This window comes from Poecilia mexicana, unplaced genomic scaffold, assembly GCF_051168715.1.
Source record: "Poecilia mexicana isolate PSO_F unplaced genomic scaffold, ASM5116871v1 scaffold_12, whole genome shotgun sequence".
Classification (NCBI taxonomy): Eukaryota; Metazoa; Chordata; class Actinopteri; order Cyprinodontiformes; family Poeciliidae; genus Poecilia; species Poecilia mexicana.
In genome coordinates this window covers 23,452,203-23,467,568 of record NW_028263381.1, presented here as the reverse complement: position 1 = coordinate 23,467,568, position 15,366 = coordinate 23,452,203, and the positions used below count along the sequence as shown (strand labels likewise).

The following is a 15,366-nucleotide window of genomic DNA, read 5'->3' as shown; positions in this document are numbered from 1 at the left end:
CAGATATCCAGAAGGCCACACAGATTCAGAAGAACAAATTCTCTTTAGATCTGGCAGACTTAACATTTCTGTCTGTCCTCGAGTCTTTAACCGTTATATCTCTTCTAGTTCATCCAGATTAATGTGGCCGTTCCACTGAACCAAAGCCAGCAGCTTCTCCAAGATCTATTCCATCCTGCTAGTGAGTTTTGGATCCTCAGCTGGGCTGCCAGTCTCAGCAAGACTCACATCCAACTTGGGTCCCACAAAATACAGTAGTCTGTCTGTGTGTTTTAACTAGGCCAAATCTGTCACAAATGTGTTGCTAAGCCAGAAATGCACAAGCTGCAAACAGCAGAAATCCTGTTATCATGAATAAATCCAGGTGAAACCATCCCATCATGTGTGTTCCTGCAGGACAAGAGGGTTCCCATTTGCTCCGTCTCCTGGAGAAAATTTGATCACTTGGATTGAGAGAGCAGTTAACCAGATGTATAATTGATAGATTTGGAGGATGTGCAAAAAAAGGCTCCAAAAAAGCAAGAAAGATCAAGCAGGGTGGAATGGGTAGGGAGAGGAGCAGAGGAAAAAGCGTCGGCCTTCACCGAGTGCTAGAGAGAAAAGTAGTGAGCAGAACTTCTGCTGCCTCTCCAGAAATGTTGGAGAAGAAGAACTGGTCGCTCATGTCCTGTTGGTAGGAAAAGATCAGCATCAGATGCTCCTCCCTGTAATCTGGCTCTGAAGAATCTGTGTGAGTCTTTGTTACAGCAGAGAAACCAAAAAGCTTCAGAGGGTCTCTGCTCTCTGCACTCTGAGAAACTCAAACTCTTCTGTCTGGACCATCAGCAGCCAGTGTGTCTCGTCTGCAGAGATTCAGATTTACACACCGAGCACAGATTCAGAGCCATCGATGAAGCTGCTCAGCAACACAGGAAGAAACTTCAGGAAACTCTGGAGCCTTTAGAGGAGAAGCTGGAGCTCAGGAAGAAAGTTCAGGAGGAGTTTGATCAGACAGCAGAACACCTGGAGGTCCAGGCCCGACACACAGAGAGGCAGATTAGGGAGCAGTTTAAGCAGCTTCATCAGTTTCTAGCAGAGGAAGAGGAGGCCAGGCTGGCTGCACTGAGGGAGGAAGAGGAGCAGAAGAGAGGGATGATGAAGGAGAAGATGGAGGCTCTGAGCAGAGAGATAGCAGCTCTTTCAGACACAGTCAGAGCCACAGAGGAGGAGCTGAGAGCTGCAGACGTCTCATTCCTGCACAACTACAAGGCTGCAGTGGAAAGAGTCCAGCGCTGCCCCCTGCTGGAGGATCCACAGCTGCCCTCAGGAGCTCTGATAGACCAGGCCAAACATCTGGGCAACCTGGCCTTCAACATCTGGAGCAACATGGAGACCATGGTGACCTACACTCCTCTGGTTCTGGACCCAAACACGGCTGGTAAAGAACTCCATCTGTCTGAAGATCTGACCAGTTTGACTGGAGGAGAGAAACAGCAGCTTCCTGATAATCCAGAGAGTTTTGCTGATAAATTCTGTCTCTGTTTTGACTTCTGAGGGTTTGAACTCAGGGAACCACAGCTGGGATGTTGATGCTGGAGGCAGGAAATCCTGGATATTTGGTGTGATAGAAGAATCTGTTGATAGGAAGAAAAACATAAAGTCTGGACTGTTGGTTATAGAGTTCAATGGAGATGAAGACTCAGCATGGTCTCCATCAGCTCCTCCCACTCGTCTCCCAGTCCAGAATAAAGTCCAGAGGATCAGAGTGAATCTGGACTGGGACAGAGGAAAGCTGTCCTTCTCTGACCTGGATACTAACACACACACACACACACACACACACACACACACACACACACACACACACACACACACACACACACACACACACACACACACACACACACCTTCACACACACCTTCACTGCCAAGATGGCTCCATTCTTCAGCTCTGATTATGAACTAAAAATCCTACCGATGAAGATCTCAGTGATCAACCAGCAGCTCAGCATGAAGAACAAAAAGTCCAAATGAAACATTATTGATCAGATGAAGGATTGGTTTGATGATTGTCAAGTTAAAACAGCAAATGGTTCATTTGTGAGTGCATTTACTATCTCCACCCAACTGGCACACACATCACAGAGAACCAAGCGCACCCATCCCTTTCACTCAGGCCCATCTGAAGTCTATCAGGTAACTTGGCACACCTGTGCTCACAATGATCTCTGCAGACAAAGAGCCTCAGCTTCAAGCTTCCACAAAGACACTCTGGTAGGAACTGGACATGATATCATTTAATCTGCATTCAGAGACCAAATCAGCCTTTGATTCAATGGGTTTGATGTGTTTGGAATGTAGTTTATTTGTTCCTTCATTCACTGTTAACTTCAAAGTAGATTGTTAACATTACCTGGAAAACTAGTGAATGAGTTGATTGTGATTTGTAACTGATTTAGTTTCATTAGTTTGTAGGTTTCCAACCTGCTCTGTGACTCTCTGTGACTCTCTGACTACTTATGCCAAGTCATGGTGGTCTTACACTGTCAGCTGAAATCATCTAAAGACAAAAAGAAAAGATGAATAAAAGATGAGATGAGTGGTTCCTGCATTTCTTTGAGGGAAACAAGCTTTTTCTAGTTTGGGCAGAAGCTGAGGTGGTTTAAAGAGACCAGAAAACTTGACAATGATTGATTGTTTACTGGTTTGGTGAATTTCTTCATATCATTTTTAAACAGTTTTTAATCAGGAAACTGGAGCTGATCTGATCATCTGGGGACTTTTTCATTTCTTTCTGTGTTTTCCACTGTAATGTTTATTATTTACAACAACTTGATGCCAATGAAATGACTAGCAGATGATTGAAAGCATAATGGGAAGCTTAATAAATGTATTAGTAGCTGGTAAGAATGTATTTAGTTTTTCATCACTGTGATGCTGCAGTTACAGTCGCACAAATGTGGCGCCATCCAATCACACCACACACAATAGTTCAGTCTCACCACATTTATATCTGGGTTTCTTTGAGTCTAGCATTTAATTGACAGAATAACTATTTTTGTTTAGAAGGCAGCACATCATAACGCTGTATTCTAGAAGAAGTGCAGACATTTTAGATCTCACTGTTATGTCCCGCCTGATTGAACCTGTTTTCTGAGTTTCCTCAGTCCCGGCTGCTCCAGTCCTTCACAGGAACAAAGAGCTGGAGCTGCTGAGGCTGCAGCTTGGCTCATACCACTACTCATCCAGAGGGGAGGGGGGTTTTTCTATGCTGGCTTCAGTTGCTGTTTGTGTTTCTCCCCTCTGTGTTTCTATGTGGCCTGATCAGCCAGGATTTAAGTTTCCCCTTTGTCTCATTTAGGGAGGGATGTTTGTTGGAGTCAGTCTGAGTTCAACTTTGTTACTTTAACCTTTTTATGGGCCCAAGTTTGTCATTTTTTATTGTTGACCAAAGTTTATGCTTTGGGTTAAATAAAAGCCAATAATGTTTTAATTTAAACCTGTGCCTGGCTTTCCTTTGACTGCTCGGTCCATCACAATCACTACCAACATCTTCAGTGACTTTATCAACTTTTGCTGTTTTATTTATAAAGGATTAGAAAATTAAAACAACTTTACCATCACAACATGCGTCCAACCATCTTCTCTGCTTGACTGGTGAACAAATTAAAGGAGAACAAAAATCCTAGAAAAGCAGAATTAGCAGCAACATAAATGTATTATTTCATCTTCACCCTCTGGTCAGAAATCTAAAAAATCATCTATTTTGTTTTGTTTGCTACATTATTTGTTCCAATGAGCTGCTTCCAGTCCAAACCTGAAGTTATTTTATGTTCATTTAGGAAGAATTTCATGCAAACAAATGTTTCAGCTGCTTCATGGGAACAAATGATTATATTTCCTGAATGTCTCTTGTTGATCTGAAACAGCAAAAATAAAACCAAATAAAACAGATAAAGTTATCAGGTTTGTTGGGATTAATGGCTTCATGAATCTGCAGCTAAAAATCCTTCTAACACCAAAATGTGAAAAGTTCAGGCCTTTCTGCTTGACTTCACATCAACACAGTGTTTACTGATCTGCTGGTTATTTGTTATATTAACCTGTTACAGATAAACTACAATAAAAAGTCTGGCCATATGTGAACCTGTATAAGTTTATTACAGTTTACTGCAATTATTTGCCACTAATATTGGTAAAAATTAAAAGGTTTCTAATGTGAGTAATGGGGCGACATGCAGTACAGCCTCCAGTCCAGCAGGGGGAAGCAGAGCACATGTCTTCAACATGAGCCTGCGCCTACAGAGGATCCCTGTGACGTGGAAAACATCCTGCATCGTTCCGGTACCAAAGACGCAGCGACCCTGTGACTCCAAGGACTCCTGTGACCTCTGACCTCCCACATCATGAAGACCCTGGAGAGACTGGTCCTGGAGCCGCTCCGGACTCTGGTCCAACCACACTGGACCCCTTGCAGTTCTCCTAGCAGCCCAGACTGGGAGTTGAGGACGCCATCATCTTCCTGCTGAACTGTGTAAACGCTCACCTGGACCAGCTCTGAGAGAATCATGTTCTTTGATTCTCCAGCACATTCAGCTCCATCCGTCCGGCTCTACTGGGTCAGAAACTGATGGTGATGCAGGTGGAGCCCCCTGGTGTCCTGATTGTTGACTATCTACCACAGTTGGTGTGTCAGACAGTGTTGTCAGCAACATGGGGCTCCACAGGGAACTGTCCTCTCTCCTTCAGGCTCTATCCATCCGACTCCAGCTGTTGCTCTGAGACCCGTCGTCTCCAGAAGTTTCCAGCTGTGGTTGGTTGGATCAGTGAGGTGATGAGACTGAGTCCAGGGCTGCTGTGGACAACTTTGTCACATGGTGTGGGCTGAACCAGCTGCAGCTCAATGTGACAAAGGAACTGGAGGTGGATCTGAGGAGGAGGACCAGGACGCCGGTGACCCCTGTTACCATCCAGGGGTCAGTGTGGACATTATGGAGGACAACTATAAATATCTGGGAGTCCACATGGACACAAACTGGACTGGGTCAAGAACAGCGATGCTGTGAACAGGAAGGGCCAAAGTCTCCTCTACTTTCTGAGGCGGCTGAGGTCCTTCAACATCTGCCGGACTTTGTCAGGATGTTCTGAGAGTCTGTGGTTGCCAGAGCCATCCTGGATGCTGTGGTGCTGGACAGCAGGCTGGAGGCGGAGGACACCAACAGACTGGACCGACTGACCCGGAAGGCCAGCGGCGTGGCTGGAGTGGAGCTGGACTCTCTGACAGTGGAGTCAGAGAGAAGGACCCTGTCCAAGATGGAGGACATGTTGGACAACGAGTCTCATCCACTTCATGACGTGCTGGACGGATCCAGGAGCTTCAGCCAGAGACTCATTTTACCAAAGAACCACAGAGAGACTCAGGAAATCATTTCTGCCTGCAGCCAGTGGACTTTCCAACACCAAGTCTGACTTACTGAGATCTAATTTTCTCTGCAGTCATTCATAGATTATCCATCCATCCATTTTCTGTCCACCCTTGTCCCTAGTGGGTCGGGAGGAGCTGCTGCCAATCACTACACCAATTTCGTATTTATCACTAGCTAGCTGTAAAGCGCTACAACAACATGGCATTTATGTCTAGCTAATTCTACAGCACAATACCAACATAGTACTTATTATATTTAGCAGAAACAAATGCTAACATGCTGCACAAACATGGTATTTAGCAGTAGCTAACACTAAAATGCTACACTAAGGCATTTATCTTAAACTAATGCTAAAGCACTACAATAACATAGCACTTAACAGGAGCTAAAGCTAACGTGCTACACCAACCTGGTGTATTTCTTCAAACCTCAATAGCAGCTCATGGAGGAGTTTGATCTGTTCACATTTCATCTGTCTGATGCCATACAGTCATGATACGGTAACATTTTTCACAAATATGTAAAAAACATTTTTAATAAAAGTTACACACTGCAGCTATAAATGCCTGAATTTGTTCAAACTACTAATTCTGCACTGAGAGTCCAGAGTTTATTCTGAGGGAAGAGACAAAGTGTCATCTTTTAATTTTACAAAAAAAAACAATGAACTGCTGGAAACTAATTTGGTGAGACAAACCTGTATTTAAATGACCCAAAGTTGGAGATTATATTTTTCATCTTTCACCTTCATGGGATGGAAATGTTTTACTTTAACTAGGACTTTCTGAAAGGCAGAGTTGATGAAAAAATATTTTTAATGCAAATATTTAAATTTGAACAGGAAAAGAACAGAATGAGCAGCAAATGAACCAAATGCAGAAGAAGAAAAATGTTTTTATTTCTCTAAAACACAAGAAAAACTGCAGCAAATAAACAAAAGGAAGATTTAATATTCAAATCTGAGGAGTTTAGAAAAATAGGAGCCGACAGAAACAGAAAATGTTCAGAGAGAAAAACTGATCAACATTTCAATGAAATCTGATGAATGAGAGGAAAAAATAAGAGAAACAACATCTTGATATTCAGTGTGAAGCTTTGACTGGAAACGAACAGGAAAACATGAGGATCCTGGAATAATCCTGGAATAATCCTGGAATAATCCCAGCTTCCATCTTTAAAGGACTGGAAGAAGAAAAAGTTTCCAAGGACTCAATCAGAAAAGTTTCACCAAGAAATAGATTGTAGAGATGAACTATCTGTTCAACAGTGAGAGAGTTTCTCTGACGGGAGGAAAATCTTTAGACTCAAATCAGCAAAGAGACACTGAAGAGGAACCAGAACTGAACCACCAGACACCAAATCCAGGAATCAGAGGTTCAGTGAATGTGGTGTTGAAGGTGTGGAGGAGGATCAGTGAGTCAGAGGAGACTCTGTAGAAGGACAGAATGCCAGCAGGACAGTCCACATACACTGATACTCTGTTAGAGACGGAGGAGGAGGAGAGATGAGTTTTTATGTTATTGTGCCTCACAGAGTAACCATCATCAGAGCATCTCAGACTCCAGGAATGATCATTATATCCAAACAAACAGTCTATACTGTTTCCTTTCCTCCTGATTCTTCTGTAACTCACTGATATATAAACTCTTCCTCTCCACTCGACCTCCCAGTAACAGCGACCAGTCAGACCAGTTCTACACAGCAGCTGAAGCCAGTAAACAAATCTGTCTGGATGATCAGGATATGACTGAAGCTCCTCCACATATGTCACCTTCCTGTTGTCTTCAGACAGTTTGAGTTTTCTGCTCACTGTGTTTGTGTCGATGGTGAGTTGACAGGAATCTGATGGAGAGAACAAACACAATCCAGCTGCAGTTATTGATCATTTATTGATCTTTGATGATGATCCTGAATGAGTGATGTGACAGTTTGAAGATGGTTGAATGTGAGCTGCTTTGTTGTCATGAATCAGATGAAAAACACACTTACACTTCCTCAGACCTGGTGTCAAGAATGGGCCTCCAGCAGGCTCCACCCTGAAAGGAGGAGGGGGGTCAGACCATCAGTCTCTTTCAGCAGCAAACATGGACATTACATGTCTCTCAGACACACATGGTCCTCCACTGAGACAGGAACAGTCCAACATCTGGATTGCAAACTGCAGTGGATGTAGGAAGGACAGTTGGTGCTGCTGCAGCACAACTCATTTCTCCAAACACAGGAAAAGCTCCAACAGAGAGGAGAAAGGAAATCCCTCAGTAACAACCTGAAGAAACTCACTGAAGCCTAAAAGGACATCAGGAAACTAAGGAAACATTTCTGGAAGCTCAACCTGATTTAATAATCAGCATTAAAATCCAATCAATCTAAACTCTGATCAACACCTGGATACCTGCTCCATCCACACTCCCACACACAGATGAAGGAATGAAACACTAAACAACCTGCTGCTGAAAACCTGCTGTGGCCTCACTGGAATATCCAGAAATACAAACATTAAAAAGGAGAAGCTGCATCACATTCAACAAAGAGTTCAACAAGAACCAAACATTTGATCTCTGAGCTCAGACTCAAACCAGGGAGAGGCTTCCATCATCACACACCTCTGACAAACACCTCCAACCTTTCAGCACTTCCTCTACCAACCAGCACCACCAGGTGGCGCTATACACACTTGTGAGTTTAGTTCCAAATCTTTATTTCTCTCTCTGAACTTTTAAACATCCATCTGACCAACATGGAGTTACTTTTCTTCTCATCTTTGCTCCTTGGGGCTGATTGGTCTGGAGCTCCATCAAATATTGTTTTAAAGTCCTTTCTGTCATCAGTAGATCATCATGGAAATCTAACTGAACTTCACTTTTATTCATTTAGTCAGAGTCCCTATTAAACTCTATTAAATCCATCCCACTCTTTCATTTTCCTTGTGAGCCGTTCTTAGTCAGGAGAATATTCCAGAAAACTGGGTAATGATCTCTGCCTCCAGATGAGGCGTCTAAATATTTAATGATCAAACTAAATATTTCTCTTCAAACTAAATGTTTCCCATCAGACTAAAGACGTTTCTCCTCTTCCTCCTCTATCAGACCTTCTCTGCTCCTGCAGCAGGTTCCTCCATACCTGAGAGCTTCCAGTCTCCAGTCTGGATCCTTCAGTCCAGCCGACAGCAGCTTCACTCCTGAGTCTCCTGGATGATTGTAGCTCAGGTCCAACTCTTTCAGATGGGAGGGGTTAAAGGTCAGAGCTGAGGCCAGAGAAGCACAGCCTTCCTCTGAGACCAAACAGCCTGATAAGCTGCAGACACACAATTCATCACATGATGAGAAGATGAGAACATTGAGCCATAGGCGCCGGAATAGGGGGGGCCAGGGGCCCTTTGGCCCCCCCACTTTACGGCCCTGCTTGTCCGCTGGTCCCGCCAGAAATTTACAGGCTGCACACAACTCTGACAGTCCGACTGACATCTCTCTGTGTTTCTATGCAGACAGAGGTACAGATAAAACCTCCAGCACTGAGGACCAAATCTGAGGCTCCAGATCATAACAGTGATCCAAAGGTTCACCACATGCGGAGCTTCGGGTCGGGTTGGGATCAGGAACCGGTCTGACATCTGAAAAAAGGCTTTGACTCTGATCCAGTCCAGGTCTGAACCAGTTCTGCCTAAAGATTAAATGAGATTTCTGTATTTGTCCCCATCTATAGAGCTGTGACGATGTTTTCTTTCTAATGACATTGGGATGAAAAACAGAAAAAGAGATCGGGCCCATCATGTCCGTTTACGGGTCGGACCAAATGCTCACCCACACTTTGCCCAGACCAGATCATTTTGGCTCAGATCAAAAAATAATTGTGTGAATTTGTTTTGTTTTTCCTCTTTGCTCTTCCAGATGCCAATCAGCCATCAGGAGCCATAAATATCGATGCTACTGATGGTTTTCAGGTCTCTGTTGAAATTCATGTTTGTCTGCTATATAACAAGCACATTAAAGTTAATGGTGTTTTTCATTTTGTTTTTAATATAAAATATTGTCAGCAGTCTGACTGGTCATCTGTCCCACACATATCATCTCTTTCCCGCTCAGTTTGTGGAACAGCAAATATAATCTGCTGCCTTTTGGTTTTAGACCCGCAGCATCCAAGCGCTGCTGCGCCGTAACGTGATGATCCACTAGGTTGTCCTGCTGCTCTAAACTGGCATTGCTGGAGGACATTTGACATCTATTTTATCATTATTATTTTAATATTGCAAATATTTGACCAGTCGTGGTTTTTGTCATATCTATCTGTCCTCCCCATAGTTCTATTGAGCGTATTTTGGACTTTTAACAGTAGCTGAACACAGGAAGCCGCAGCTGCATGTTTACCTTGAGATTTTCCTTTAAGTGAAACAGAAAAGAATCATTTTAGATTTTTTTACTTTTAACATTTAGGAGAAAAAAGATCTATTGTGTCCAAACGTAGCGAGTCTGTGTGAGTCCGTGGAGGTGCGCACAAAGCCTGAATCTGATTGGTCAGTTTTCTTTAGTGAATTTGGCAGCTTGGCGCTTTTTCTATAAGGTAAAAATGAAGAGCGGAGTTTGAATCCTCCCGTAGTTCTAAGAGCGGTCGGATCCTGCAGAGCTTTTTACCGTGTCCGGTTCGGGCGGGTCTCCGGTGTGTGTGTGTGTGTGTGTGTGTGTTTTGGCGAACTGAAGAGCTGAACCCGGTTGGACAGCTGTTTAACCCGCTACTGTTCACACCAATGATGTAATGATGACAAAACCTTCATCCAATCAGGTGTTTTAATCCCGTCGATCTGTGTTCAGCTGTTCTCAGATCGGCTGCAGCCATTTATTCTCTTTTCCATTTTTCCAGACTCCAGTTCTGAAAATGGAATAAAGTCCACTCCACCATCTAATGCTCTGTGTAAAGCTGCCTTCTGCTCCCCACTGACAACTTTTACATTTTGTTCTGATTGTTTTCCACCAAACCTCTATGACCGCAGCGCATGGTAGACTCAGAAACGTTTCCACCAGGTAAGGGATGTTTACTGTTTACTTCGGGACAAATGGCGACAAACCCACTGAATTGATTGACAGGAGCCATCATATCAACTGAACAAGAGCCTGACATTCAAAGTGCGTAGCAGAGGTGACGAAACACCCCATGGCCCCAATACCTCAAAAATGAATCCGACGCCGCTGCATTGAGGTAGAGCCCAAGGTCTGAATTGGACATTTTCACAAGAGGAAAACACACAAGAAACTGGAGCTTAAGCTGTTAATACTTTGAAATATTAATAAAACTCTGTTTCCTTTTGTAGATGATAAAAATCAACATTTCCCCATCGATGGTTGAGAAAGTCTGACAACTGCTGGTTGGAAAGATCTGCAATAATCTCCTTTGTTCTGTCAATAATCCAGAGTTACACTATCAGTGGAAGCCTGACCTCCACTTTTCTTAATAACTTTCTTTATGATTCTTTCAGCCTGGAGGAAATGAAAAATTATCCATTATTATGTGTTGAGATTTAGCAGGTTAACCATGTCACAGTCAGACATCAATTATTATATCAAATAATAATTACATCATCTTTGAAAGCAGGTAAAGGACAGAAATCTGGTTTCACCAGGATTGGTCCCATTTTACCTGAGAGTCTCCAGGTTGCAGTTTGGACTCTTCAGTCCAGCAGAGAGAAGCTTCACTCCTGAATCCTGCAGGTTGTTGTTACTCAGGTCCAGTTCTCTGAGACTGGAGGACTGGGAGCTGAGAACTGAGGACAGAGCTTCACAGCTTCTCTCTGAGAGGTTACAGACACTCAGTCTGAGGAGACAGGGAGGAAAATATGGTATTAAACTATTCATCAGGATTGATGTTCTTTCAAATCAACAATGTTTTTATTGGACAGAGAAGGAACCATCTGATTTTACACAACCTTTGTATTTGTTGTGAACTGGTTCATTCTATAGTTGGGCCTCCAGCCTTAAATGACAGAACTACAGGTAACAAGGAGGTTGGAAAGAGAATTATAAAATTACACAATTAACTATATTAATCCATTTCAATGTTAACATAAAGTGGAGGAGTTTTGCTGCTTGAATATGTAACATTATGTTCAGCTGCTGAAGGAAGTCTGTTTATTTTTTGCTCATCCCCCCCAGTGGGACACTTTGAAGAGACAAAGCACCAAAATATAAACTGAAACATGAATATTTACCTCATAATTAGCTGATTTCTACCTATCAACAATACCTGCAGTAACAATGTGTGTCCTTACAGAGCTTTGTTGGAGGCTTTAACCACTGGCACCAGCCTCAGAAGAGCCTCATCTGAAGCAGAGTATTTCTTCAGGTCAAACACATCCAGATCTTTTCCTGATGACACTAAGATGAAGACCAGAGCTGACCACTGAGCAGGAGACAGTTTATCTGTGGAGAGACTTCCTGAACTCAGAGACTGTTGGATCTCCTCCACTAGAGAACGATCATTCAGTTCATTCAGACAGTGGAACAGATTGATGCTTTTCTCTGCAGACACATTCTCACTGATCTTCTCCTTGATGTACTGAACTGTTTCCTGATTGGTCTGTGAGCTACTTCCTGTCTGTGTCAGCAGACCTTGTAGGAGTCTCTGATTGGTCTGCAGTGAAAGTCCCAGGAGGAAACGGAGGAACAAGTCCAGGTGTCCATTTGGACTCTGTAAGGCCTGGTCAACAGCTCTCTGATGGAGAAACTTTAGTTTAGGTTTATTAAATAATAAAAACATTTTAGATGTTTGTGTTTCTTCCATCATGTTGACTCCAGAGTTGATGAAAGTCCGATGAACATGAAGAGCAGCCAGAAACTCCTGAACACTCAGATGGACGAAGCAGAACACCTTGTCCTGGTACAGCCCTCTCTCCTCTCTAAAGATCTGTGTGAACACTCCTGAGTACACTGAGGCTGCTCTGATATCGATGCCACACTCTGTCAGGTCTGATCCATAGAAGATCAGGTTTCCTTTCTGCAGCTGATCAAAAGCCAGTATTCCCAGAGACTCGATCATCTTCCTGCTCTCTGGACTCCAGTGTGGATCTGTTTCAGCTCCTCCATCATACTTGACCTTCTTCACTTTGGTCTGAACCACCAGGAAGTGGATGTACATCTCAGTCAGGGTTCTGGGCAGCTCTCCTCCCTCTCTGGTCTCCAACACATCCTCCAGAACTGTAGCAGTGATCCAGCAGAAGACTGGGATGTGGCACATGATGTGGAGGCTTCGTGACGTCTTCATGTGGGAGATGATCCTGCTGGCCTGCTGCTCATCTCTGAATCTCTTCCTGAAGTACTCCTCCTTCTGGGGGTCATTGAACCCTCTGACCTCTGTCACCATGCCAACACACTGAGGAGGGATCTGATTAGCTGCTGCAGGTCGTGTGGTTATCCAGAGGAGAGCAGAGGGAAGCAGTTTCCCCCTGATGAGGTTTGTCAGCAGAACATCCACTGAGCTGGACTCTGTAGCATCAGTCAGGATCTCCTTGTTGTGGAAGTCCAGCGGAAGTCGACTCTCATCCAAGCCATCAAAGATGAACAGAACCTCAAAGAGTTCAAAGCTGCAGATTCCTTTGGTTTCAGTAAAGAAGTGATGAACAAGTTCCACCAAGCTTAACTTTTTCTCTTTCAGCACATTCAGCTCTCTGAAGGTGAATGGAAATATGAAGTGGATGTTCTGGTGGGCTTTGTCTTCAGCCCAGTCCAGAGTGAACTTCTGTGTTAAGACTGTTTTCCCAATGCCAGCCACTCCCTTTGTCATCACTGTTCTGATTGGTTGATCTCTTCCAGGTGGGACTTTAAAGATGTCTTCTTGTCTGATTGTTGTTTCTGGTCTGTGTGGTTTCCTGGATGCTGTTTCAATCTGTCTGACCTCATGTTCATCATTGACCTCTCCAGTCCCTCCCTCTGTGATGTAGAGCTCTGTGTAGATCTGGTTCAGAAGGGTTGGACTTCCTGCTTTAGCAATCCCCTCAAACACAGACTGGAACTTCTTCTTCAGACCTGATTTAAGTTGATGTTGACAAACTGCAGCAAGACGTTCTAAAATGATAAAAAAAAGTCAAGTTCTAAACAAAATCATCTTGGGGAGATGAGTTGAAAAATATTTTTCTGTTTCTTCAGACTTCAGTAAATGTGTCATTTATCCATCAGGTCAAATCTTTGTAGAAATCCTCTTACTGCTCTGCAGACGGTCAGCCAGCTCCTCCTGCTTCATCCTCCTCAGGAAGTTCAGTGTGATCTTCATCACTGCCAATCTGCTGCTCCTCCTCTGCTCTTCATCATCACCTCTCAACACCTCATCATCTTCTCTCTGATTCTCTGAGCATTCTGGGTAATCTGGACTCAGAACCTTGTGGATCTTCTTCAGCTCGTTCTTCACAAAAGTGACAATGTTTTCCTCCAGCAGCTGGAACAGAATAATAGATGAAGGAAACATCAGACTGAAATCATGGAGCCAAACACCAGATGGATGTTGGACAGACTGACAGTCCTCTGGTCTACAAAGTGCAGCATGGAGACGACTGTGAACAGAACCATGGAAAAGTAGTTGTTGTTCATGTACAGACCATCAATATGGAGTCCAGCTGTGTTTGATGCTGCTGGGCAGACGGACCACTGGGAACCTCTGAGCTCTGCTGGTCCACTCTGTGGAGGAACCAGGAACAATCAGGAAGGCAGGAAATATTCATCCAGCAATATTTACTAATAAAATAACTAAGAGTGTCACATTAAAGCAGAAAACAGAGCATCACATGAACACAATACAAAGAAGTTAGAAAGAGGAAGATGAACTACAAGGATGAAGACCAGTAACACCAGAATCACCAGTAGACATTTTAAAAAGTTGGTGCTGAACTTGGACTTCAAACTGTCCACACTGTCAGCAGATCTGATGCTGGTGGAGACAGAGTCCCAGAGCTTGGGGACAGTGGAAGTGAAGGCTCTGTCCACACAGGTCTTCAGGACAGTGTGGGACATCCATCAGGTTCTGATGACTGGATCTGAGGTGATGTGGACATGGAGGAGCTCTGAGATATGTGGGTGTGTCCATGTGGGATCCTCTCCTGGATGTTCTAGAGGATTTAAAATGGATCCAGTAGATCCTGGAAGCCAGTGAGCTCACATTATATCTGTCCACACAGAGACAATCAGAAGGTAAAGGTCCATGAAGTGATATCTGGATGTGAGCAGTGAACCAGATGATCCAAGTAAAGATTTAATGTTCCTGCTGATCCACTAAGAACCAGCAGAACCTCTGATGGTCCACATCAGCTCAGTCTGGTTGAGTTCCAGCAGATCTCACCAACCACATCATGAAGCTTTCCTTCCTGCTGAACTGATCTCACAATGCACACAGGAACCAAGTCCTGATGGACCAGACTGGTTTACCAGGTATTTCCCAGTGGCTGGTGGAAATGTGTCCCACTGTTAGTCTGACATGGAGCCAGGAAGCAGCAGAACATCATCATCATCATCACCCAGAGATGAAGATATGAAGGTGTTTTCATTAGAACAGAGCAGCTGGTTTAGATAATGGATCAAAACTCTGTAAATATAACTGGGAACATCTGAAACTTACTGGTTCAGTTTACAGCAGTTAGAAACAGCTCACCTCTCTGATGGTGGAGATCCAGGAGATTTAAAGTTAATGGGTTGACCCATTGACCTTTCGCTCTTAAAGGACACACCGCTGGGTCCTGGTTCTGGTTCTGGTCTGAGTCTCTGATGGATCCTGACAGAAACATGATGATTAAAACTGAATCTGTTCAGTCTGGATGAAGCAGCAAAGAGGAGCAGCAGCAGCTTCATCACCACGTCTGTTTTGGCCTGATATAGTGAACGCTGTGTGAAAAGGGCTGTGGACAGTTAGAGATGGTGACCTCACCTCTGACCTTTGCTCTGGCTCTCATCTTCCCCACACAGAGTGGTTTTAGAGGGAGGGACTCCCTCCT

At 43.8% G+C, this 15,366-nt stretch overlaps 1 protein-coding gene and 1 pseudogene across 1 annotated transcript; one reads left to right on the top strand and one right to left on the bottom strand.

The window, feature by feature from the left end:
* The first annotated feature begins 542 nt into the window (after nucleotides 1-542).
* LOC148156169 (E3 ubiquitin-protein ligase TRIM35-like) lies at nucleotides 543-2,416 on the top strand (annotated as a pseudogene).
* A 3,786-nt stretch (nucleotides 2,417-6,202) lies between these two features.
* LOC148156168 (stonustoxin subunit alpha-like) lies at nucleotides 6,203-7,284 on the bottom strand (the record flags this gene model as incomplete). The annotated part of the gene is made up of 1 exon (XM_088011374.1): nucleotides 6,203-7,284. A coding segment is annotated over one exon (570 nt), but the record flags the coding sequence as incomplete, so codon positions are not given.
* Between the last annotated feature and the right edge of the window lie 8,082 nt (nucleotides 7,285-15,366).